This window comes from Oncorhynchus clarkii, chromosome 13, assembly GCF_045791955.1.
Source record: "Oncorhynchus clarkii lewisi isolate Uvic-CL-2024 chromosome 13, UVic_Ocla_1.0, whole genome shotgun sequence".
Lineage (NCBI taxonomy): Eukaryota > Metazoa > Chordata > Actinopteri > Salmoniformes > Salmonidae > Oncorhynchus > Oncorhynchus clarkii.
The window spans coordinates 59,768,780-59,793,284 of NC_092159.1; the positions used below are offsets into that span (position 1 = coordinate 59,768,780).

Genomic DNA, 24,505 nt, shown 5'->3' on the forward strand with positions numbered 1-24,505 from the left:
ATCAAATCAAATTTTATTTGTCACATACACATGGTTAGCAGATGTTAATGCGAGTGTAGCGAAATGCTTGTGCTTCTAGTTCCGACAATGCAGTAATAACAAGTAATCTAACTAACAATTCCAAAACTACTGTCTTGTACACAGTGTAAGGGGATAAAGAATATGTACATAAGGATATATGAATGAGTGATGGTACAGAGCAGCATAGGCAAGATACAGTAGATGGTATCGGGTACAGTATGTACAAATGAGATGAGTATGTAAACAAAGTGGCATAGTATAGTATAAAGTGGCTAGTGATACATGTATTACATAAGGATACCGTCGATGATATAGAGTACAGTATATACGTATGCATATGAGATGAATAATGTAGGGTAAGTAACATTTATATAAGGTAGCATTGTTTAAAGTGGCTAGTGATATATTTACATCATTTCCCATCAATTCCCATTATTAAAGTGGCTGGAGTTGAGTCAGTGTCAGTGTGTTGGCAGCAGCCACTCAGTGTTAGTGGTGGCTGTTTAACAGTCTGATGGCCTTGAGATAGAAGCTGTTTTTCAGTCTCTCGGTCCCAGCTTTGATGCACCTGTACTGACCTCGCCTTCTGGATGATAGCGGGGTGAACAGGCAGTGGCTCGGGTGGTTGATGTCCTTGATGATCTTTATGGCCTTCCTGTGACATCGGGTGGTGTAGGTGTCCTGGAGGGCAGGTAGTTTGCCCCCGGTGATGCGTTGTGCAGACCTCACTACCCTCTGGAGAGCCTTACGGTTGAGGGCGGTGCAGTTGCCATACCAGGCGGTGATACAGCCCGCCAGGATGCTCTCGATTGTGCATCTGTAGAAGTTTGTGAGTGCTTTTGGTGACAAGCCAAATTTCTTCAGCCTCCTGAGGTTGAAGAGGCGCTGCTGCGCCTTCTTCACGATGCTGTCTGTGTGAGTGGACCAATTCAGTTTGTCTGTGATGTGTATGCCGAGGAACTTAAAACTTGCTACCCTCTCCACTACTGTTCCATCGATGTGGATAGGGGGGTGTTCCCTCTGCTGTTTCCTGAAGTCCACAATCATCTCCTTAGTTTTGTTGACGTTGAGTGTGAGGTTGTTTTCCTGACACCACACTCCGAGGGCCCTCACCTCCTCCCTGTAGGCCGTCTCATCGTTGTTGGTAATCAAGCCTACCACTGTTGTGTCGTCCGCAAACTTGATGATTGAGTTGGAGGCGTGCGTGGCCACGCAGTCGTGGGTGAACAGGGAGTACAGGAGAGGGCTCAGAACGCAACCTTGTGGGGCCCCAGTGTTGAGGATCAGCGGGGAGGAGATGTTGTTGCCTACCCTCACCACCTGGGGGCGGCCCGTCAGGAAGTCCAGTACCCAGTTGCACAGGGCGGGGTCGAGACCCAGGGTCTCGAGCTTGATGACGAGCTTGGAGGGTACTATGGTGTTGAATGCCGAGCTGTAGTCGATGAACAGCATTCTCACATAGGTATTCCTCTTGTCCAGATGGGTTAGGGCAGTGTGCAGTGTGGTTGAGATTGCATCGTCTGTGGACCTATTTGGGCGGTAAGCAAATTGGAGTGGGTCTACATACGAAGCCTGGGAGGCTACAGAAAGCTAAACAACACAAATAAAGCAGATTGCATTTTCATTGGTTTATTCATACACAGTATCCTTTATACCCCAGTTAGCGAAGGGACAGGGGAGAACCTGACAAACAAAAGCAAGGAGAGTGAAATGAAAACAAAGCATACAAAACATCCCTGTGTTGTGGTCCCATGATCGCCACGGTGATTCAAATAATGACTGCAAGTGATTGTAGTTCCTCCTAAAAGTACATACTGCTTGGAGGTTTTGTGTCTATAGTAGCCCAAACACCGCCCACTCACTAGACATAGACTCTCAATGTGAGACGTCATTCACAGGGCTAATTATGGTTAGCTAACTATGGTTAGCCTCTCTTTCCCACTAGTATCTGATAAGTTCTATAGAGAGTGCTATATTCTCCATGTAGAAACCTCCACATCTTTGAAGTAAAACATAATATCTAGATGGACAGATCCTGACTCAATGAAATACTTCTCAGTTTGTCTCATCAGCAATGTTGTGTAAACATATGGTTCCCCTTATTTCTAATAGGTCCATTTGGTCCAGATGGGACACTTTAATACTAAAATGGAATCAAAGTTACATGTTAACATCATTTCAGTAGTCATCCCCATTGAACAGCTACATTTCAAGGACATGCTACAAATACCTTTGTCTAACAGAAACGGACTAAATGCAAGACATTTGGCAATAGGCTGAAACGCCAAAACAACTGTGTCTTTGTGGTCAGGGTGTATTAAACAATAGACCAACGTTTCTTTATTCTTTGGCAGTTCAGTTGTGTCTGATTGAACTTCCTGTGCTTGTTCTGTGTTGATCTCTCATTATGTAGGTTCACAGTCTGGCACAGAAAGAGATCTTCTACATAACCACAACCAAAACAGAAGAGACAGAAAATTCAAATCGTTGTGTCCATGGCTTAGAGGTGAGTTCTGACTGAATTTAGAACTTGGTTGAGTCAGGAGACTGAACACTAAGACAAACCAATAAACAAATGGAGAAGAGGAGAACAGAAAGAGGAGAGAAGTGTAGTGGGAGGGGCTAGCGGGACAGGCGTGTGTCTCACTGTGATGCTTGGTGACACATGAACTTCATACTGTACACCTGGGGATCTGTGTTTACATGCATCATGCCTTCTCTCATGCTTAGATCAGGCCTTACCCTCACATGCACACAGCGAAAGCCAGAAAACACACTTCTGCCAAGGCTAGGAGTAGGAGTGTATTCAACCAGGGACCACGCGCCACAGTCACACATACTGTAGATACTGCATATCGTCTGTTAAACATTAAAGGTAGAGTCAGCGATATGACCAAGATGCACAAAGTAAACGGCATAGTGGGTCAATCTCTGCAACACACTGAGAGTGCGGGTCAGTTTTGGTCCAGTGCCTACTACTCTGTAAGCGCGTGAAGGGAACCCATGTACAGATACTGTGGGTGACTTTGTGAGAGTGAAGTCTTGAGTCTTGCTCATCGCAATTTCTGCGATGCTTTTTGTGCAAAGGTCATTTCTCTGACTCTACCTTTAAAATAGTCAAAAACAAACTGTGGATAAATAGAGAAAATACATATTACGAGGCTTCGCTGATAACAAAGCTACCAAAGATTCAGCCAAACCTCATGTGTTTTTGGGATAGTCATCTAAACAGAGATGTTTAACCCGTCTAAGGTAATAAAAGCACATTCAGTTCGTGGTATAAAATCTGCGAGTCATTTCTCTTTTTGAAAAAGCTCTTTCGATATCTACAAAATGGTCGACAAATAGGGTAAACAATGTCCTCTCTGGACAGAAAAGTATAGAGGGAAATATACGGAATATGTTTAATAAGTAACAAGTCTCTGAATCTCATTCAGCTTTTCAGTGGGGTAGGACTTTCATACAGACAACAATGAATTAATCAACAAATATCATAATACTTGGTTTTACAATGATAAACATCAGACGTGTGCTGCATCCCCTAGAAAGTCATCTAGCGCTTTTTCAGAATCAGGAAATAAGCATGCAACCGAGAACTGCATTGTGCATATGGAAAGAGCATTTTCAGTAGGAAAATCAAAACATCGTCTTCTCATGAACCTCAGTTCAAGATTTTTCCCCATAAATAGAATACCAAGTTACATGTTGTTGCAAACCTTATGAACAGAACCATATCCTCAATTCAGTCTTGCTCATAAATTCTCCTAAATAACTCAATAATAAATTGGTACCGGTGCTTTCACCAAAAATAAAATTGGACACCATCTTTAAAAGTTCATCATTGTTTCATCAGTCAACTGTTCATACGGACCTAAAAGCTGTTCTTTAACAACATACTAGGTTAGACACAGCTATACTTGGTGGGTTACATTTTAGTAACGTTTTGTAAACGTTTGATAGCGGTTTGTAAACGTTCGGTAAGGGTTTGGAGTATATTAATAAAACTGCCAGAGAAACATGGTGTTGAGCTTAGTTTAGCGTGCTGACACCATCAGAAGGGTTAACGGCTTCGCCACAAGGAAAGACATCATAGTTGACTATAGGAATTTCGTAAGAAAAGGACGCTGTAGATAGTAGATGTTTATATAGATATGTACTGGAATAAAATGATTTGTTTCACCTCTATTTTGGCACTCGTGTAACTGTAGGTATATAAATATAATCTAGAATGTGGTGTAGCAGACTGTTTAGAAATGGCAGTACAGTACAGTAGGTACAACAGAGAGAGGAAAGGTAGGGACAGGAGGGTATGTTCCATCATGCTTCATAGGGAGGGAGTTCTCTTTTACTATCCATAGCAACACACTGAGGAATCATGAGATACTGTATGTAGTCCCACAGACAACTTCCGGACAGGAAGGTACTGTAGGGTTTGGCTCTAGGTTCTAGAGCAAGTAGGAGGTTCTGGAACTGTGGAAAACATGGAACCCATTCCTGAATGTTAGGCCAGTAGGTTGCAGAGTTAAAGGGTTCCCCATGGTAACAGTGTGCAATTCATGTCAATGCTTACTGTACTGTCAACGCTTACTGCAGGCCTACTTCTCAAATCAATGTATCCATGATTACTGCGCTCAATCACCAGATAGACATACTCCCCTGTACACCAACCCCTCCCTTACCCCCTCCATCGCATCAGACAAATTCCAATCGAGATCGTTCGCGGACAGCTTGTTTACAGAATGTCGCCGACTGAAGTCCAGAGAACACATGAAGATAATATGAGTCTCTTTGACAAAGGGACAATCTGGAGGGTTGCTGTCCCAGTCCCAGTCCACATGGCTCTCTTCTCCCCCTCTCTCTCTCTTGCTCTCTCACCAACCTCTTTCTCTCTCTTCCTCCTCTCCCTGATCTATCCCCTCATACCACACTGTGAAGGAGGGAAGGGTGGATGAACTGTGGGTTGATGTAGGAGAAACCAGCGAAGTCGCTCTGGTCAATGTTGGCGATGACTAGCTGGTCTGGAGGGGTCAACATGGGCTGGGTGCGTGTGAAGAACTTGTCAAAGTTTTCTGCTCCTTTGCCGCCCTGTGTGGGTGTGTGAGAGAGAGGGGGGAGGTAGAGGGAGAGACAGAGACATGGCTGATATTAGGCGGTAAAGGAAGTGCATTATGTTGCCCACAGCAAGAGGATGTCTAGCTGTCACTTTATGTGGGTGAATGATCTCATTACAACAGTATACTGTACCTCACGATACCTCCAGAATGATCTCATTATGACAGTATACTGTACCTCACGATACCTCCAGAATGATCTCATTATGACAGTATACTGTACCCCACGATACCCCCAGAATGATCTCATTATGACAGTATACTGTACCTCACGATACCTCCAGAATGATCTCATTATGACAGTATACTGTACCTCACGATACCTCCAGAATGATCTCATTATGACAGTATACTGTACCTCACGATACCTCCAGAATGATCTCATTATGACAGTGTACTGTACCTCACGATACCTCCAGAACGATCTCATTATGACAATATACTGTACCTCACAATACCTCCAGAATAAATGGAGACCAGAATTCGCTCTGTTTGTATGTGAACCCACACTGATACATCCGCCATGAAGCAATGCGGCGGATATGGTGTGAGGGCTACGAGGCTTTTAGAGGGCTATTTTTAAACCAATGTATTCTTAAACCTCTGTAGGAGGGTTCGGTCACAAAGCCCCCACGCCCGGCAAGTGTGTTTGTAGGAAAAGAAGGGGCTGTGATGGAGAGAAGTGGGATGGAGGGAGAGAGGGGTGGGTAGGGGTTGGGGTGTTGTTTGGTCACAAAGCCCCCACACCTGGTTGTGAGAGTGTGTTTAGCAATAGGAAGGGTGGCAAAGGAGGATGGTGGGATGGAGGGAGGGATGGAGGAGGGTAGATGGAGGCTGCAGCTGTGCTCTAGCAGTCTTTTAACCTCCCACAGTGACACATGGCTGCAGGCTCTCAGACCCACACAGGGTAGGAGATGAATCAGAGAGACACACACAGGCACGAACACACGCACGAACACACGGACGAACACACACACACACACACACACACACACACACACACACACACACACACACACACACACACACACACACACACACACACACACACACACACACACACACACACACACACACACACACACACACACACTAAGTGATGCCTACATTTCTACAGTGGCCAATTTAGTTATGGAAACAGACTCTCTAAAACTCTTTAAAAATAGTTTTACAACTCTTTAGAAATATGATACAAACCCCACTTATGAGTAATAGTGCACCTGAAGTGTGTGTCTTTGATGTTGTGCATCAGAGTGGTGAGTGGTCCTCTCCAGCCCTTTCCTGCAGTCAAATGACCAAATCGCCCTCTAGTGGCCTCATGGGTGGAATGTTATTAATATTTTTTAGAAACTTAGATTTTTTTTAAATGCAGAAAATGTTGTGTTTCTATGTCAAGCGGTTTTGTTATATTTCAGGCTCCTGTGATGTATATAAAGTGTAATATTGGGATTTAAACAAAAAATTGAATACATTTCAACTCCATATCTGACATGGTACAGGTGTCTTCTTCATTTTAAGACCATAACCATGTGTGTGAGGTGTAAACTTTTCTTTCAAAGTAGATTTATTTAAGACTACCAATAAACATTCCATGTGACGCTGATTTAGCCCACTGCATTAAAAGGTTAAAGTGCCAATACGTGTGTGCTACATCCACCTTTTGACTTTTAATTTTATGATATTTCCCCATTGATTCTTGAGGAATATAACTTATAAAACCCTCAAGAGCTTAGTTCAATGTTTTAACTCCATCAGAACCCAAAATATAAGCTTGTTTTACTCCTTTGTTTGTAAACAGAATCATTGTAAACAAACACTGTATCACCTCAAAACATGGTCAAAACTGTCATTTTGATATGATGGATGGTCAGTCTTTCTATCCATAGCTTTGTCTATGAATTTGAGAGTGGATACATTTCTCCAGCCCCATCTCTTACTGTAGCTATCAGTGGAGGGGTGACGCTTTGTAATGGTTTGAACTGAAGATTTCCCCTTTAAAGAGACTTGTTATGATAGCAGCCTGTGCATGTGGATAAAAAGGTCTCTTTCATCTGATCATAGACTTCCAATAACTTCTGGAATGACTCTAATAGCTGGGTAAGTCACGCACGCACACATACACACCGTTTTAGGCTTGAATGGCGGTTGGATCTCTCTGTTGGCGAGGCGGTCCCAGTCGATACGTCTGAAGAAGGCCTGCTCCCGGATGTCCCTCTCGCCCTCCAGACCACAGCCCAGACGCTTTGATGGGTGCTTGGTCATGAACTGGAAGGTGGGGGAAGTAAAGTGATGGGGGAGGGAGAGAGAGGGAGGGAGAGAGAGAGAAAGAGAGAGAGAAGCCCATAACTGAGCATTATAGAAGCTACAATTGTATAGCCTTTTGTACAGCAGTTCTTTATTACTGGTGGTCTGTTGTGTAGCTTCCCTTCAACTCTTAAAGCCACTCTATATTTCCCTTTCCAACAGCCTTCCTTAATAACCTTATTTTAGATCCATATTTTCATTATTCAGAATCCAGCCTAAAAATAGAAAGGGGAGGAAATTGCAAATGATGGTTATCGATAATATGTATTTAGCGCCTATTTTATTCAACTCCAAATTGTCTCATTTAATAATGATTTCATAGATCATATAGATTTAAAGGTGGAGGAGAGAAGGGTTGAGGAGACACGCCTCTGTTGTCACGACGACAATAGCATCAGATGATGAATTACTGTATATGTTCAGAAGCATGGACAGCGGGTGACATCATCCCTAAGTAACTGAACCGAAGACAGAACATCTACATTGAATCTCTTCTGTGTGTAAATTGCTGCAAAATTCAAATTTCAATGGTACACTGCCATTCAAAGTTTGTGGACACTTAGAAATGTCCTTGATTTTTAAAGAAAAACACATTTTTTTGTCCATTAAAATAACATCAAATTGATCAGAAATACAGTGTAGACATTGTTAATGTTGTAAATGTCATGTCAGTCACTGACAGTCACTCAATCAGCCCATGTCAGCAAACAAAATGAGATCGGTAAGTTAGTCTAGCCAGCTATGTTAACATGTAGTAATCATGGTCAAATTACTGACCGGGGGCCCTTATTCATTTCTATTACTGAAAACATTTCTCATCACCATATGGCAAAACGTGTGGAATTACAGGAAATTAGCTGTAAAATCACACATTTTTTCTCTCCACCCACTGCCAATGAAATGAGTTGTAAAATTGCTAAAACTTCCCTCCGCCCCATGGGAAAATGTGTAGAAATGCAGCAAACTTTCTTCTACGTTTCATGGCAAAACTTTGTTTGGGGGGGCAACAAAATTTCACGTAGGGTCTGACTGCATGAGTGGTTATGGATGTGGCTATGCAGATCCGTGATCATGATGAGTTCAGATTTTTTGTGGCCCACACCCCTATCCAAGTTGCCCATCCCTGAAGTAGACCCCTAGAGAGAATCCGATGCTCACTAGATTAGAACAGGACTCTGTTTTAAATAGTTCAGAACACATCTTTGCTTCAACTCAATGGAATATAGTCATATGATAAGCATCCTTGTGACTGTTAGGGAATAAAACCAATTATTGAGAGTTGTGTCCATGTTGTCGATTTCAAGTTGAAATAAAAGCCTACTGGACAACACCCAGCCCTACGTATTGTATATCATTCTGTTTTTCAGTTGGAGCATGCCATCCAGTTCCAAATCACCGTAGTGTGGTGTCAAAAATGTATACATGTATATGTTGCCTCACAAGCATTGTTTAAAATGCTTTTTTTTACATGAGTTGAACAACTTATGTATAGGGTCATCGATGCCCATTTAAAATGATGACCCCATATCTCCCAGTGAGTTACTGTAGGAGAGATACAACCCCATATCTCCCAGTGAGTTACTGTAGGAGAGATACAACCCCATATCTCTTAGTGAGTTACTGTAGGAGAGATACAACCCCATATCTCCCAGTGAGTTACTGTAGGAGAGATACAACCCCATATCTCCCAGTGAGTTACTGTAGGAGAGATACAACCCCATATCTCCCAGTGAGTTACTGTAGGAGAGATACAACCCCATATCTCCCAGTGAGTTACTGTAGGAGAGATACAACCCCATATCTCTTAGTGAGTTACTGTAGGAGAGATACAACCCCATATCTCCCAGTGAGTTACTGTAGGAGAGATACAACCCCATATCTCCCAGTGAGTTACTGTAGGAGAGATACAACCTCATATCTCCCAGTGAGTTACTGTAGGAGAGATACAACCCCATATCTCCCAGTGAGTTACTGTAGGAGAGATACAACCCCATATCTCCCAGTGAGTTACTGTAGGAGAGATACAACCCCATATCTCCCAGTGAGTTACTGTAGGAGAGATACAACCCCATATCTCCCAGTGAGTTACTGTAGGAGAGATACAACCCCATATCTCCCAGTGAGTTACTGTAGGAGAGATACAACCCCATATCTCCCAGTGAGTTACTGTAGGAGAGATACAACCCCATATCTCCCAGTGAGTTACTGTAGGAGAGATACAACCCCATATCTCTTAGTGAGTTACTGTAGGAGAGATACAACCCCATATCTCTCAGTGAGTTACTGTAGGAGAGATACAACCCCATATCTCTCAGTGAGTTACTGTAGGAGAGATACAACCCCATATCTCCCAGTGAGTTACTGTAGGAGAGATACAACCCCATATCTCCCAGTGAGTTACTGTAGGAGAGATACAACCCCATATCTCCCAGTGAGTTACTGTAGGAGAGATACAACCCCATATCTCTCAGTGAGTTACTGTAGGAGAGATACAACCCCATATCTCCCAGTGAGTTACTGTAGGAGAGATACAACCCCATATCTCTTAGTGAGTTACTGTAGGAGAGATACAACCCCATATATCCCAGTGAGTTACTGTAGGAGAGATACAACCCCATATCTCCCAGTGAGTTACTGTAGGAGAGATACAACCCCATATCTCCCAGTGAGTTACTGTAGGAGAGATACAACCCCATATCTCCCAGTGAGTTACTGTAGGAGAGATACAACCCCATATCTCCCAGTGAGTTACTGTAGGAGAGATACAACCCCATATCTCCCAGTGAGTTACTGTAGGAGAGATACAACCCCATATCTCTTAGTGAGTTACTGTAGGAGAGATACAACCCCATATCTCCCAGTGAGTTACTGTAGGAGAGATACAACCCCATATCTCTCAGTGAGTTACTGTAGGAGAGATACAACCCCATATATCCCAGTGAGTTACTGTAGGAGAGATACAACCCCATATCTCCCAGTGAGTTACTGTAGGAGAGATACAACCCCATATCTCCCAGTGAGTTACTGTAGGAGAGATACAACCCCATATCTCCCAGTGAGTTACTGTAGGAGAGATACAACCCCATATCTCTTAGTGAGTTACTGTAGGAGAGATACAACCCCATATATCCCAGTGAGTTACTGTAGGAGAGATACAACCCCATATCTCCCAGTGAGTTACTGTAGGAGAGATACAACCCCATATCTCCCAGTGAGTTACTGTAGGAGAGATACAACCCCATATCTCTTAGTGAGTTACTGTAGGAGAGATACAACCCCATATCTCTTAGTGAGTTACTGTAGGAGAGATACAACCCCATATCTCTCAGTGAGTTACTGTAGGAGAGATACAACCCCATATCTCTCAGTGAGTTACTGTAGGAGAGATACAACCCCATATCTCCCAGTGAGTTACTGTAGGAGAGATACAACCCCATATCTCCCAGTGAGTTACTGTAGGAGAGATACAACCCCATATCTCCCAGTGAGTTACTGTAGGAGAGATACAACCCCATATCTCTCAGTGAGTTACTGTAGGAGAGATACAACCCCATATCTCCCAGTGAGTTACTGTAGGAGAGATACAACCCCATATCTCTTAGTGAGTTACTGTAGGAGAGATACAACCCCATATATCCCAGTGAGTTACTGTAGGAGAGATACAACCCCATATCTCCCAGTGAGTTACTGTAGGAGAGATACAACCCCATATCTCCCAGTGAGTTACTGTAGGAGAGATACAACCCCATATCTCTCAGTGAGTTACTGTAGGAGAGATACAACCCCATATATCCCAGTGAGTTACTGTAGGAGAGATACAACCCCATATCTCCCAGTGAGTTACTGTAGGAGAGATACAACCCCATATCTCCCAGTGAGTTACTGTAGGAGAGATACAACCCCATATCTCCCAGTGAGTTACTGTAGGAGAGATACAACCCCATATCTCCCAGCTACTTACTCCCTTGCAGATGACGACAGCCTCCTTAGACATAGACTTGGGGTAGGACACGTTGTGCTCCATGATGGACTGGAACAACTCATCTTCATCCTCTCCATCGAACGGCGGCTTCAGGGAAACAACATACACACGTCATTCATTGATACAGTTGACAACCAAAATGTACACACGAGTGAGGGTCCACATTTTACTGCAATTTGCTTACTGAAGGTCCACATTTGTAGCAACATGGTTATAGTGGATAAGATATGAAAATAAGTTTACTGTACATGCAGTGCTTATGGTATACTTACAGTATATCTTCAAAAAGGACAAATAGCCAAAGAAATGTGACCAATCATGTATTTTGTCAATCCCCTTGTCTTTGTGATCTTACACAGCGCGATACCACCGGACTAGCCACCACTCTGAGGTGGAATAAAACAGAGGACAGTTGGGAACTCAGCCCTAAAAACCCAGCAGCCACTCAGAACCAACCTGTGGATCTAATTTCTCTGTGTGTGTGTGTGTGTGAGTTCCTTTAATGTTCCTCCGTGAAGTCTTTCATCTGTCATAGAAGTCATTGGTGTACAGTGGGTTCATATTGGCAATAGATGCCAGCCATAGTTCTCTACCATCTGTTCAGATTGTCCCATCAGAATGCATTGACATGCTTTGCCCTGATATTGAGTGCTACTGTGACAACAACGCCATTAGCACACTCTGCCAACCCGAATGTCCTAGCCGTGTCTGAATCCTGGATGAGGAAGACCACCAAAAACCCTGAAATTTCCATCCTTAACTGTAACATTTTCCGACAAGATAGAACTGCCAAAGGGGGCGGTGATGTAATCTCCTGCAGAGAAAGCCTGCAGAGTTCTGTCTTACTACCCAGGTCTGTACTCACTGCCTCATTGCCTGCATCCGTAATGGGTCTGCGGTCAAATGACCACCCCTCATCACTGTCAAACGCTCCCTAAAACACTTCAGCAAGCAGGCCTTTCTAATCGACCTGGCCCGGGTATCCTGGAAGGATATTGACCTCATCCTGTCAGTAGAGGATGCCTGGTTATTCTTTAAAAGTGCCTTCCTCACCATCTTAAATAAGCATGTCCCATTCAAAATATGTAGAACCAGGAACAGATATACAGTGCCTTGCGAAAGTATTCGGCCCCCTTGAACTTTGCGACCTTTTGCCACATTTCAGGCTTCAAACATAAAGATATAAAACTGTATTTTTTTGTGAAGAATCAACAACAAGTGGGACACAATCATGAAGTGGAACGACATTTATTGGATATTTCAAACTTTTTTAACAAAACAAAAACTGAAAAATTGGGCGTGCAAAATTATTCAGCCCCTTTACTTTCAGTGCAGCAAACTCTCTCCAGAAGTTCAGTGAGGATCTCTGAATGATCCAATGTTGACCTAAATGACTAATGATGATAAATACAATCCACCTGTGTGTAATCAAGTTCCGTATAAATGCACCTGCACTGTGATAGTCTCAGAGGTCCGTTAAAAGCGCAGAGAGCATCATGAAGAACAAGGAACACACCAGGCAGGTCCGAGATACTGTTGTGAAGAAGTTTAAAGCCGGATTTGGATACAAAAAGATTTCCCAAGCTTTAAACATCCCAAGGAGCACTGTGCAAGCGATAATATTGAAATGGAAGGAGTATCAGACCACTGCAAATCTACCAAGACCTGGCCGTCCCTCTAAACTTTCAGCTCATACAAGGAGAAGACTGATCAGAGATGCAGCCAAGAGGCCCATGATCACTCTGGATGAACTGCAGGTCTACAGCTGAGGTGGGAGACTCTGTCCATAGGACAACAATCAGTCGTATTTTGCACAAATCTGGCCTTTATGGAAGAGTGGCAAGAAGAAAGCCATTTCTTAAAGATATCCATAAAAAGTGCCGTTTAAAGTTTGCCACAAGCCACCTGGGAGACACACCAAACATGTGGAAGAAGGTGCTCTGGTCAGATGAAACCAAAATTGAACTTTTTGGCAACAATGCAAAACGTTATGTTTGGCGTAAAAGCAACACAGCTCATCACCCTGAACACACCATACCCACTGTCAAACATGGTGGTGGCAGCATCATGGTTTGGGTCTGCTTTTCTTCAGCAGGGACAGGGAAGATGGTTAAAATTGATGGGAAGATGGATGGAGCCAAATACAGGACCATTCTGGAAAAAAACCTGATGGAGTCTGCAAAAGACCTGAGACTGGGACGAAGATTTGTCTTCCAACAAGACAATGATCCAAAACATAAAGCAAAATCTACAATGGAATGGTTCAAAAATAAACATATCCAGGTGTTAGAATGGCCAAGTCAAAGTCCAGACCTGAATCCAATCAAGAATCTGTGGAAAGAACTGAAAACTGCTGTTCACAAATGCTCTCCATCCAACCTCACTGAGCTCGAGCTGTTTTGCAAGGAGGAATGGGAAAAAAATTCAGTCTCTCGATGTGCAAAACTGATAGAGACATACCCCAAGCGACTTACAGCTGTAATCGCAGCAAAAGGTGGCGCTACAAAGTATTAACTTAAGGGGGCTGAATAATTTTGCACGCCCAATTTTTCAGTTTTTGATTTGTTAAAAAAGTTTGAAATATCCAATAAATGTCGTTCCACTTCATGATTGTGTCCCACTTGTTGTTGATTCTTCACAAAAAAATACAGTTTTATATCTTTATGTTTGAAGCCTGAAATGTGGCAAAAGGTTGCAAAGTTCAAGGGGGCCGAATACTTTCGCAAGGCACTGTATATAGGCTATAGGATGCTATGAAATATGGACTCAGCATAACATGAGGCCACATTTGATCTATTGAACAATAGACTTCCATCTGACAAATATACTACTGCACGTACCTGTCCTGCTAGCATCTCGTAGAGGAGAACCCCATAAGCCCACCAGTCCACTGATTTCCCATAGGGCTGATATGCAATGATCTGTCAGGAGAGAGGAGAGAAAGGTGAAAGAGCCACATTACATTAATAATATACTGCTAGAAGCCCAACCCAAACACACCCACTATTCCATTGTGGGACCAGCATGTGGGAACCACTGCAACCCATGTGATTTTCATATTTACCCAGGTTTGCTCTGCCTGCAATTTCAGTCAAGGACAGTTACTCTGCTCTGAGCTACGTTAACAGCAGTAGCAGCACATACGATTGTTCTCTTCTAAACTTCCACCACACCACCCACCATTATTACAGTGGGCTATGTATATCTGCCATAACAAAGGACTATTTTCCTACCATCCAATTTACCAGTCCACATGTCCACCCACACACATTGTACAGAAACACACAGAAGCTCTTGCGCCCGCACACACACTCACTTGGATGCATAAACAAGCATACACACACACACACACACACACACACACACACACACACACACACACACACACACACACACACACACACACACACACACACACACACACACACACACACACACACTCACACACACACACACACACACACACACACAGCTAAATTGTAACTGAGCTGTGATGGCTTTTGCCACAGACGTGAAATGAGATTCAATTCTTACATGTAGTGAGGGATAAAACACAGCACGTGCAGAAATTGGGAAAGAACATTCTCTCCCCCTCAGTCTCTCCCCTAAGTCTCTCCCCCTCAGTCTCTCCCCTAAGTCTCTCCCACTCAGTCTCTACCTTAAGTCTCTCTCACTCAGTCTCTCTCACTCAGTCTCTCCCCCTCAGTCTCTCCCCATCAATCTCTACCTTCAGTCTCTCCCTTCAGACTCCCCCATCAGTCTCTCCCCTCAATCTCTCGCCCCCAGTCTCTCCCCTCAGTCCCCCCACCCCTGTGGTCCTCACCTCTGGGGCGATATAGTCGGGGGTACCACAGAAAGTGCGTGTGACCATGCCTTCATACATGTTCTCCTTACACATGCCAAAGTCTGCTATCTTAATGTGGCCCTCAGAGTCCAGCATCACGTTGTCCAATTTGAGGTCCCTGTGATAGAGGGATCAAAGAAAGGGAGAGAGATAAAGAGCAAGAGAGACAGTGAAAGAGCAATTATTTTTTTAGGCAAGTCAGTTAAGAACAAATTCGTATTTTCAATGACGGCCTAGGAACAGTGGGTTAACTGCCTGTTCAGGGGCAGAACGACAGATTTGTACCTTGTCAGCTCGGGGATTTGAACTTGCAACCTTTCGGTTACTAGTCCAATGCTCTAACCACTAGGCTACCCTGCTGCCCTGGGGTAGCCTAGTGGTTAGAAATTAGTGTTGAGGTGTGGAAGGAAGGCGTTTGAGAGTTTAATTGTGTAAGCTGTCATTTGATTACGGAGCTGGTGTGTTGTTGACTGAATTATTACTGTTTGTTCTTTCTGAAGGAGGCAGAAGATCAGAGGGAGGCTGAAAACATTTGAAAAACATCAATATTTTGCCTTAAATTATCCTGTTTTTCTGTCCCTCAACACGCATTCAACACACTAAAACACTACAACAGACAATCATTCTTTGGCTTCTAATCAGCTGTGGTCCTACAGCAGCCCGCCTCTTTTCACCCTTCCTTCGCTTCTACCTTCCTTTCTGGCGTCTTTCTGCTCTTTTGCCTGTTCATTTGCTTTCGCTCTGCGTTTTATATTAGTCCTTTAGTCCTGTGTCTTATATCACTGTGTTTTAGCCCTGTGTTTTATATCACTGTGTTTTAGCCCTGTGTTTTATATCACTGTGTTTAAGCCCTATGTCTTATATCACTGTGTTTAATATCACTGTGTTTTAGCCCGTGTTTTATATCACTGTGTTTTATATCACTGTGTTTCAGCCCTGTGTTTTATCACTGTGTTTTAGCACTGTGTTTTATATCACTGTGTTTTAGCACTGTGTTTTATATCACTGTGTTTTATATCACTGTGTTTTAGCACTGTGTTTTATATCACTGTATTTTAGCACTGTGTTTTATATCACTGTGTTTTATATCACTGTGTTTTAGCACTGTGTTTTATATCACTGTGTTTTAGCCCTGTGTTTTATATCACTGTGTTTTATATCACTGTGTTTTAGCACTGTGTTTTATATCACTGTGTTTTAGCCCTGTCTTTAAGCCCTGTGTTTTATATCACTGTGTTTTATATCACTGTGTTTTAGCCCTGTCTTTAAGCCCTGTGTTTTATATCACTGTGTTTACCACAGAACCACATATTACTTCCGGCGCCGACAGAGATGGCCGCCTCGCTTCACGTTCCTAGGAAACTATGCAGTATTTTGTTATTTCTTACATTGGTACCCCAGGTAATCTTAGGTTTTATTACATACAGTCGAGAGGAACTTCTGGATATAAGAGCAACGTCAACTCACTATCATTACGACCAGGAATATGACTTTCACGAAACGGAACCAAAACAACGTCGCCGTAAACGGGGCAGACGAAGCGGTCTTCTGGTCAGGCTCCGTAGACGGGCACATCACGCACCGCTCCCGAGCATACTACTCGCCAATGTCCAGTCTCTTGACAACAAGGTTGATGAAATCCGAGCAAGGGTAGCATTCCAGAGAGACATAACAGACTGTAACGTTCTTTGCTTCACGGAAACATGGTTCACTCGAGACACGCTATCGGAGTCGTTACAGTCAGCTGGTTTCTTCACACATCGCACCGACAGAAACAAGCATCTTTCTGGTAAGAAGATGGGCGGGGGGGGGGTATGCCTTATGATTAACGAGACGTGGTGTGATCATAACAACATACAGGAACTCAAGTCCTTCTGTTCACCTGAATTAGAATTCCTCACAATCAAATGTCATCCGCATTATCTACCAAAAGAATTCTCTTCGATTATAATCACAGCCGTATATATTCCTCCCTGACAGCCCTGAACAAACTTTATTTGACTCTATGTAAACTGGAAACCACATATCCTGAGGCTGCATTCATTGTAGCTGGAGATTTTAACAAGGCTAATCTGAAAACAAGACTCCCTAAATTCTATCAGCATATTGATTGAGCTACCAGGGCTGGTAAAACCCCGGATCATTGTTATTCTAACTTCCGCGACGCATATAAGGCCCTCCCCTGCCCTCCTTTTGGAAAAGCTGACCACGACTCCATTTTGTTGCTCCCAGCCTATAGACAGAGACTAAAACAGGAAGCTCCCACGTTCAGGTCTGTTCAACGCTTTTCCGACCAATCTGATTCCACGCTTCAAGATTGCTTCGATCACGTGGATTGGGATATTTCCGCATTGCGTCAAACAACAACATTGACGAATATGCTGGTTCGGTGAGCGAGTTTATTAGCACGTGCATCAGCAATATCGTACCCACAGCGACTATTAAAACATTCCCAAACCAGAAAACGTGGATTGATGGCAGCATTCACGCAAAACTGAAAGCGCGAACCACTGCTTTTAACCAGGGCAAGGTGACCAGAAACATGACCGAATACAAATAGTGTAGCTATTCCCTCCACAAGGCAATCAAACAAGCTAAGCGTCAGTATAGAGACAAAGTAGAGGCGCAATTCAATGGTTCAGACAAAAGAGGTATGTGGCAGGGTCTACAGTCAATCACAGATTACAAAAAGAAAACCAGCCCCATCACGGACCAGGATGTCTTGCTCCTAGACAGACTAAACAACTTCTTTGCTCGCTTTGAGGACAATACAGTGCCACTGACAAGGCCCGCTACCAAAACCTGTGGACTCACCTTCACTGTAGCTGACGTGAGTAAAACATTTAAATGTGTTAACCCTCGCAAGGCTGCAGGCCCAGACGACATCCCCAGCAGCGTCCTCAGAGCATGCGCAGACCAGCTGGCTGGTGTGTTTACGGACATATTCAATCAATCCTTATCCCAGTCTAGTGTTCCCACATGCTTCAAGAGGGCCACCATTGTTCCTGTTCTCAAGAAAGCTACGGTAACTGAGCTAAACAAATACCGCCCCGTAGCACTCACTTCCGTCATCATGAAGTGCTTTGAGAGACTAGTGAAGGACCATATCACCTCCATCCTACCTGACACCCTAGACCCACTCCAATTTGCTTACCGCCCCAGCAGGGCCACAGACGACGCAATCGCAACCACACTGCACACTGCCCTAACCCATCTGGACAAAAGGAATACCTATGTGAGAATGCTGTTCATCGACTACAGCTCGGCATTTAACACCATAGTACCCTCCAAACTCATCATCAAGCTCGAGACCCTGGGTCTCAACCCCGCCCTGTGCAACTGGGTACTGGACTTCCTGACGGGCCACCCCCAGGTGGTGAGGGTGGGTAACAACCCGCTGATCCGCGGGATGGAGATGTATATACTGTACTCTATACCATCTACTCCATCTTGCCTATGCCGTTCTGTACCATCACTCATTCATATATTTTTATGTACATATTCTTCATCCCTTTACACTTGTGTGTATAAGATAGTTGTTGTGGAATTGTTAGGTTAGATTACTCATTGGTTATTACTGCATTGTCGGAACTAGAAGCACAAGCATTTCGCTTCACTCGCATTAATATCTGCTAACCATGTGTATGTGACAAAGAAAATTTGATTTGATTTGATGGAGATAAAACAGAGCTTTCTCTTTCTCTCTCTCTTTGAACTTCTCATTCCATATCTCTACCTCTATATTCCTCCCCCTTTACATCTGTCTTTCCTTTCTTCATAACAAATTTTCTCTTACTATTGCCTTTGTCTCCATTCTCTAACTCTTTCCCTGTAGCCTACAGTATACTCCATGTTCAGTATCTATGTACAGTTGAAGTCCGAAGTTTACATACACCTTAGCCAAATACATTTAAATTTTCACACTCCTGACAATTACTCCTAGTAAAAATGTCCTGTTACAGGCCAGTTAGGATCACCACTTTATTTTAAGAATGTGAAATGTCAGAATAATAGTAGAGAGAATAATTTATTTTAGCTTTTATTTCTTTCATCACATTCCCAGTGGGTCAGATGTTTACATACACTCAATTAGTATTTGGTAGCATTGCCTTTAAATTGTTTAACTTGGGTCAAACGTTTCGGGTAGCCTTCCACAACCTTCCCACAATAAGTTGGGTGAATTCTGGCAGAGCTGGTGTAACTGAGTCAGGTTTGTAAGCCTTCTTGCTCGCACACGCTTTCAGTTCTGCCCACAAATATTCTATAGAATTTGAAGTCAGGGCTTTGTGATGGCCACTCCAATACCTTGCCTTTATTGTCCTTAAGCCATTTTACCACAACTTTGGAAGTATGCTTGGGGTCATTGTCCATTTGGAAGACCCATTTGCGACCAAGCTTTAACTTCCTGACTGATGTCTTGTGATGTTGCTTCAATGTGTCCACATACTTTTCCATCCTCACGATGCCATCTATTTTGTGAAGTGCACCAGTCCCTCCTGCAGCAAAGCACCCCCACAACATGATGCTGCCACCCCCGTGCTTCACGGATGGGATGATGTTATTCGGCTTGCAATCCTCCCCCTTTTTCCTCCAAACATAATGATGGTCATTATGGCCAAACAGCTCTATGTTTGTTTCATCAGCCCAGAGGATATTTCTCCAAAAAGTACGATCTTTGCCCCCATGCCCCCAGTTGCAAACCGTAGTCTGGCTTTTTTTATGGCGGTTTTGGAGCAGTGGCTTCTTCCTTGCTGAGTTGCCTTTCAGGTTATGTTGATATGGGACTCGTTTTACTGTGGATATAGATACTTTTGTACCTGTTTCCTCCAGCATCTTCACAAGGTCCTTTGCTGTTGTTCTGGGATTGATTTGCACTTTTCGACCCAGGTAAGTTGGTTCTCGAGGAGACAGTATACGTCTCCTTCCTGAGCGGTGTGACGGCTGCGTGGTCCCATGGTGTTTATACTTGCATACTATTGTTTGTACAGACGAACGTGGTACCTTCAGGCATTTGGAAATTGCTCCCAAGGATGAACCAGACTTGTGGAGGTCTCCAATTTTTGGCTGATTTCTTTTCATTTTCCCATGATGTCAAGCAAAGAGGCACTGAGTGTGAAGGTAGGCCTTGAAAAACATCCACAGCAACACCTCCAATTGACTCAAACGATGTCAATTAGCCTATCATAAGCTTCCAAAGCCATGACATTATTTTCTGTAATTTTCCAAGGCACAGTCCACTTTGTGTATGTAAACGTCTGACCCACTGGAATTGTGATAAGTGTATAAGTGAAATAATCTGTCTGTAAACAATTGTTGGAAAAATGACTTGTGTCATGCACAAAGTAGATGTCCTAACTGACTTGCCAAAACTATAGTTTGTTAACAAGACATTTGTGGAGTGGTTGGAGTTGTAATGACTCCAACCTAAGGTTATGTAAACTTCCAACTTCAACTGTACCTCTCTTAGCCTTGGCTCTTCCTTTCTCTCTTTCTTTATCTTCCCTGTACTGCTCCTTCTTTTATCTCACTACCTCTACAATGAGTCTCTCAGTCTGTATTTATAGAACCTTCTAAGCTAACTTTTTCAGCATGCAGATATAATTAAGATACAGCTATTATAAACAAGCCAGGCAAAGTTGCAGCTCAATACTCAGCTTTCACAAACAGCAGTTACTCCCTGTGTCACCACAGTTTCTCAATAACACTGTAGTTGTCCCTGATGTGTTTTAAATTTCAGTGTGGGACTAATTTCTACACTACACCGGATAAGGAAATCCCCCAAACTAGTGTAGAGATGAATATGGTTCCTCCAGGGAGACTTTCACACCCACCTGTATACAACACCCTTTCTGTGCAGGAAGAACAGGCCCACAGCGATCTCTGCAGCATAGAACCTACAATGGCAACAACATGATCACTTAGAAACATGGAAAAGCATGTAGATATGTGAAAAGTGTGATGATTTTTCAAAACAGTAGATGTTACAGAAAGGTATAATACCAGGTTGATAATACAGTACATACATTTACAGAGAGCTGACTTTGAGGATATAGATGCTGTGCACTATTGATTTTAAACCTGTCTTATAGGTGAGCTAGGTCTATATGTATGGCTGGCGCTATAGTCAGTGACAACAGACTGTAACTTACACTGCCTGTGGCTCCTTGAACTTGCCCACACGCTGAATGTGGTACATGAGGTCCCCTCCGTTAATATACTCCATCACAAAGTACAGACGATCCTAGGAGAGATGACAGAGATGGAGCGAGGGAGAGAGAGAGAGTCATCAACATCAAACAAACCTTCACAAAAGCTGAAAGGCAGGATGTTGTGTTTATAGAACACCTCTGTACTACCTGACCCACAGCCTCCTATTAATACCTGTACTACCTGACCTACAGCCTATTAATACCTGTACTACCTGACCCACAGCCTCCTATTAATATCTGTACTACCTGACCCACAGCTTCCTATTAATACCTGTACTACCTGACCTACAGCCTCCTATTAATACCTGTACTACCTGACCCACAGCCTCATATTAATACCTGTACTACCTGACCCACAGCTTCCTATTAATACCTGTACTACCTGACCTACAGCCTCCTATTAATACCTGTACTACCTGACCCACAGCCTCCTATTAATACCTGTACTACCTGACCCACAGCTTCCTATTAATACCTGTACTACCTGACACACAGCCTCCAATTAATACCTGTACTACCTGACCCACAGCCTACTATTAATACCTGTACTACCTGACCCACAGCCTCCTATTAATACCTGTACTACCTGACCTACAGCCTCTTATTAATACCTGTACTACCTGACCTACAGCCTCTTATTAATACCTGTACTACCTGACCTACAGCCTCCTATTAATACCTGTACTACCTGACCCACAGCCTACTATTAATACCTGTACTACCTGACCCACAGCCTCCTATTAATACCTGTACTACCTGACCTACAGCCTATTAATACCTGTACTACCTGACCCACAGCCTCCTATTAATATCTGTACTACCTGACCCACAGCTTCCTATTAATACCTGTACTACCTGACCTACAGCCTCCTATTAATACCTGTACTACCTGACCCACAGCCTCATATTAATACCTGTACTACCTGACCCACAGCTTCCTATTAATACCTGTACTACCTGACCTACAGCCTCCTATTAATACCTGTACTACCTGACCCACAGCCTCCTATTAATACCTGTACTACCTGACCCACAGCTTCCTATTAATACCTGTACTACCTGACACACAGCCTCCAATGAATACCTGTACTACCTGACCCACAGCCTCCTATTAATACCTGTACTACCTGACCTACAGCCTCTTATTAATACCTGTACTACCTGACCTACAGCCTCCTATTAATACCTGTACTACCTGACCCACAGCCTACTATTAATACCTGTACTACCTGACCCACAGCCTCCTATTAATACCTGTACTACCTGACCTACAGCCTCTTATTAATACCTGTACTTCCTGACCTACAGCCTCTTATTAATACCTGTACTACCTGACCTACAGCCTCTTATTAATACCTGTACTACCTGACCTACAGCCTCTTATTAATACCTGTACTACCTGACCTACAGCCTCTTATTAATACCTGTACTTCCTGACCTACAGCCTCCTATTAATACCTGTACTACCTGACCTACAGCCTCTTATTAATACCTGTACTTCCTGACCTACAGCCTCTTATTAATACCTGTACTACCTGACCTACAGCCTCTTATTAATACCTGTACTACCTGACCTACAGCCTCTTATTAATACCTGTACTACCTGACCTACAGCCTCTTATTAATACCTGTACTACCTTTTTATTTTTTATTTATTTAACCTTTATTTAACTAGGCAAGTCAGTTAAGAACAAATTCTTATTTTCAATGACGGCCTAGGAACAGTGGGTTAACTGCCTGTTCAGGGGCAGAACGACAGATTTGTACCTTGTCGGCTCGGGGGTTTGAACTTGCAACCTTCCGGTTACTAGTCCAACGCTCTAACCACTAGGCTACCCTGCCGCCCCACCCTACCTGACCTACAGCCTCTTATTAATACCTGTACTACCTGAACCACAGCCTCCTATTAATACCTGTACTACCTGACCCACAGAAATAGAAAGCTGACAGACGTCAACGAAGGAAACAAAACACAGTAGGTTTGTACCCTCATCAGTACTCTGCTGATGTACACAACATAGAAGACCAACAGTCCCATAATCCATCCCTGAAGTGTATGAAAGCCCAGCAGGTGTCAGGTGTAACCTTCAGACCTGAGTGTTTTATTGTTTTATGAAAGGCCTTATAAGTCATCTGTCAGTCAGACAGAGAGGCTGGAGCAGGACTCTCCACAGGGCTGATTGAAGACAAAGGCCTCTCTTCTCTCTCTGCTCCCTCTGCTCTGTAGATCTATATGATGGGGTTGTTTGGAGAGGTTCAACTCACTCAACTCACTGGCCACTGTGTTGAAGCAGTGTGTGCCGTGTACACGCACAAAGACAATGACACAAAAGAAACATACACACATTAAATACACACATTTGTTTTACTATCCTTGTGGGGACCAAACGATTGATTCCCATTCAAAATCCTATTTTCCCTAAACCTTAACCTAACCCGAACCATAACCCTAATCCAAAACCACAACCTTAACCCTAAACTGTACCCTAATTCTAACCCTAAACCTAAACCCACCCCTAAGCCTAAAATAGTAATGTTCCTTGTGGGGACAGGCAAAATGTCTTCACTTGTCAGAGCTGTCTTGGTTGTCTTATCTTTGTGAGGACTTCACACACAAGCCCGTGCTCTACAGGAGTGTGTGTAGATGCGTCGTCAAGGGCTCTGTCTGTTTCTTATCCTTGTGAGGACTTCACACACAAGCCCGTGCTCTACAGGAGTGTGTGTAGATGCGTCGTCAAGGGCTCTGTCTGTTTCTTATCCTTGTGAGGACTTCACACACAAGCCCGTGCTCTACAGGAGTGTGTGTAGATGCATCGTCAAGGGCTCTGTCTGTTTCTTATCCTTGTGAGGACTTCACACACAAGCCCGTGCTCTAAAGGAGTGTGTGTAGATGCATCGTCAAGGGCTCTGTCTGTTTCTTCTCAGGGAGAGGTTCATGAAAGAGTGATGAGAACACACTGAGGAGGCCTCCTCTATTATTCATCTGCAGGATGACCCCTGAACCCTCATAGTGTGTGTGTGTGTGTGTGTGTGT

General features: G+C 43.5%; 1 protein-coding gene across 1 annotated transcript in view; it reads right to left on the reverse strand.

The window, feature by feature from the left end:
- Positions 1-4,875: 4,875 nt before the first annotated feature.
- The window catches only part of LOC139424090 (protein kinase C alpha type-like), a 41,614-nt gene continuing 21,984 nt past the window's right edge, over positions 4,876-24,505 (reverse strand). Inside the window, exons 7-13 of the mRNA XM_071175788.1 lie at positions 21,412-21,503; positions 21,094-21,156; positions 15,242-15,380; positions 14,259-14,339; positions 11,398-11,505; positions 7,257-7,397; positions 4,876-5,106 (exon numbers count right to left, since the gene is read on the reverse strand). Of these exons, the coding sequence (XP_071031889.1) occupies positions 4,939-5,106; positions 7,257-7,397; positions 11,398-11,505; positions 14,259-14,339; positions 15,242-15,380; positions 21,094-21,156; positions 21,412-21,503 (792 nt within the window). The 3' untranslated portion in view covers positions 4,876-4,938. The remainder of the gene's footprint in view (positions 5,107-7,256; positions 7,398-11,397; positions 11,506-14,258; positions 14,340-15,241; positions 15,381-21,093; positions 21,157-21,411; positions 21,504-24,505) is intronic.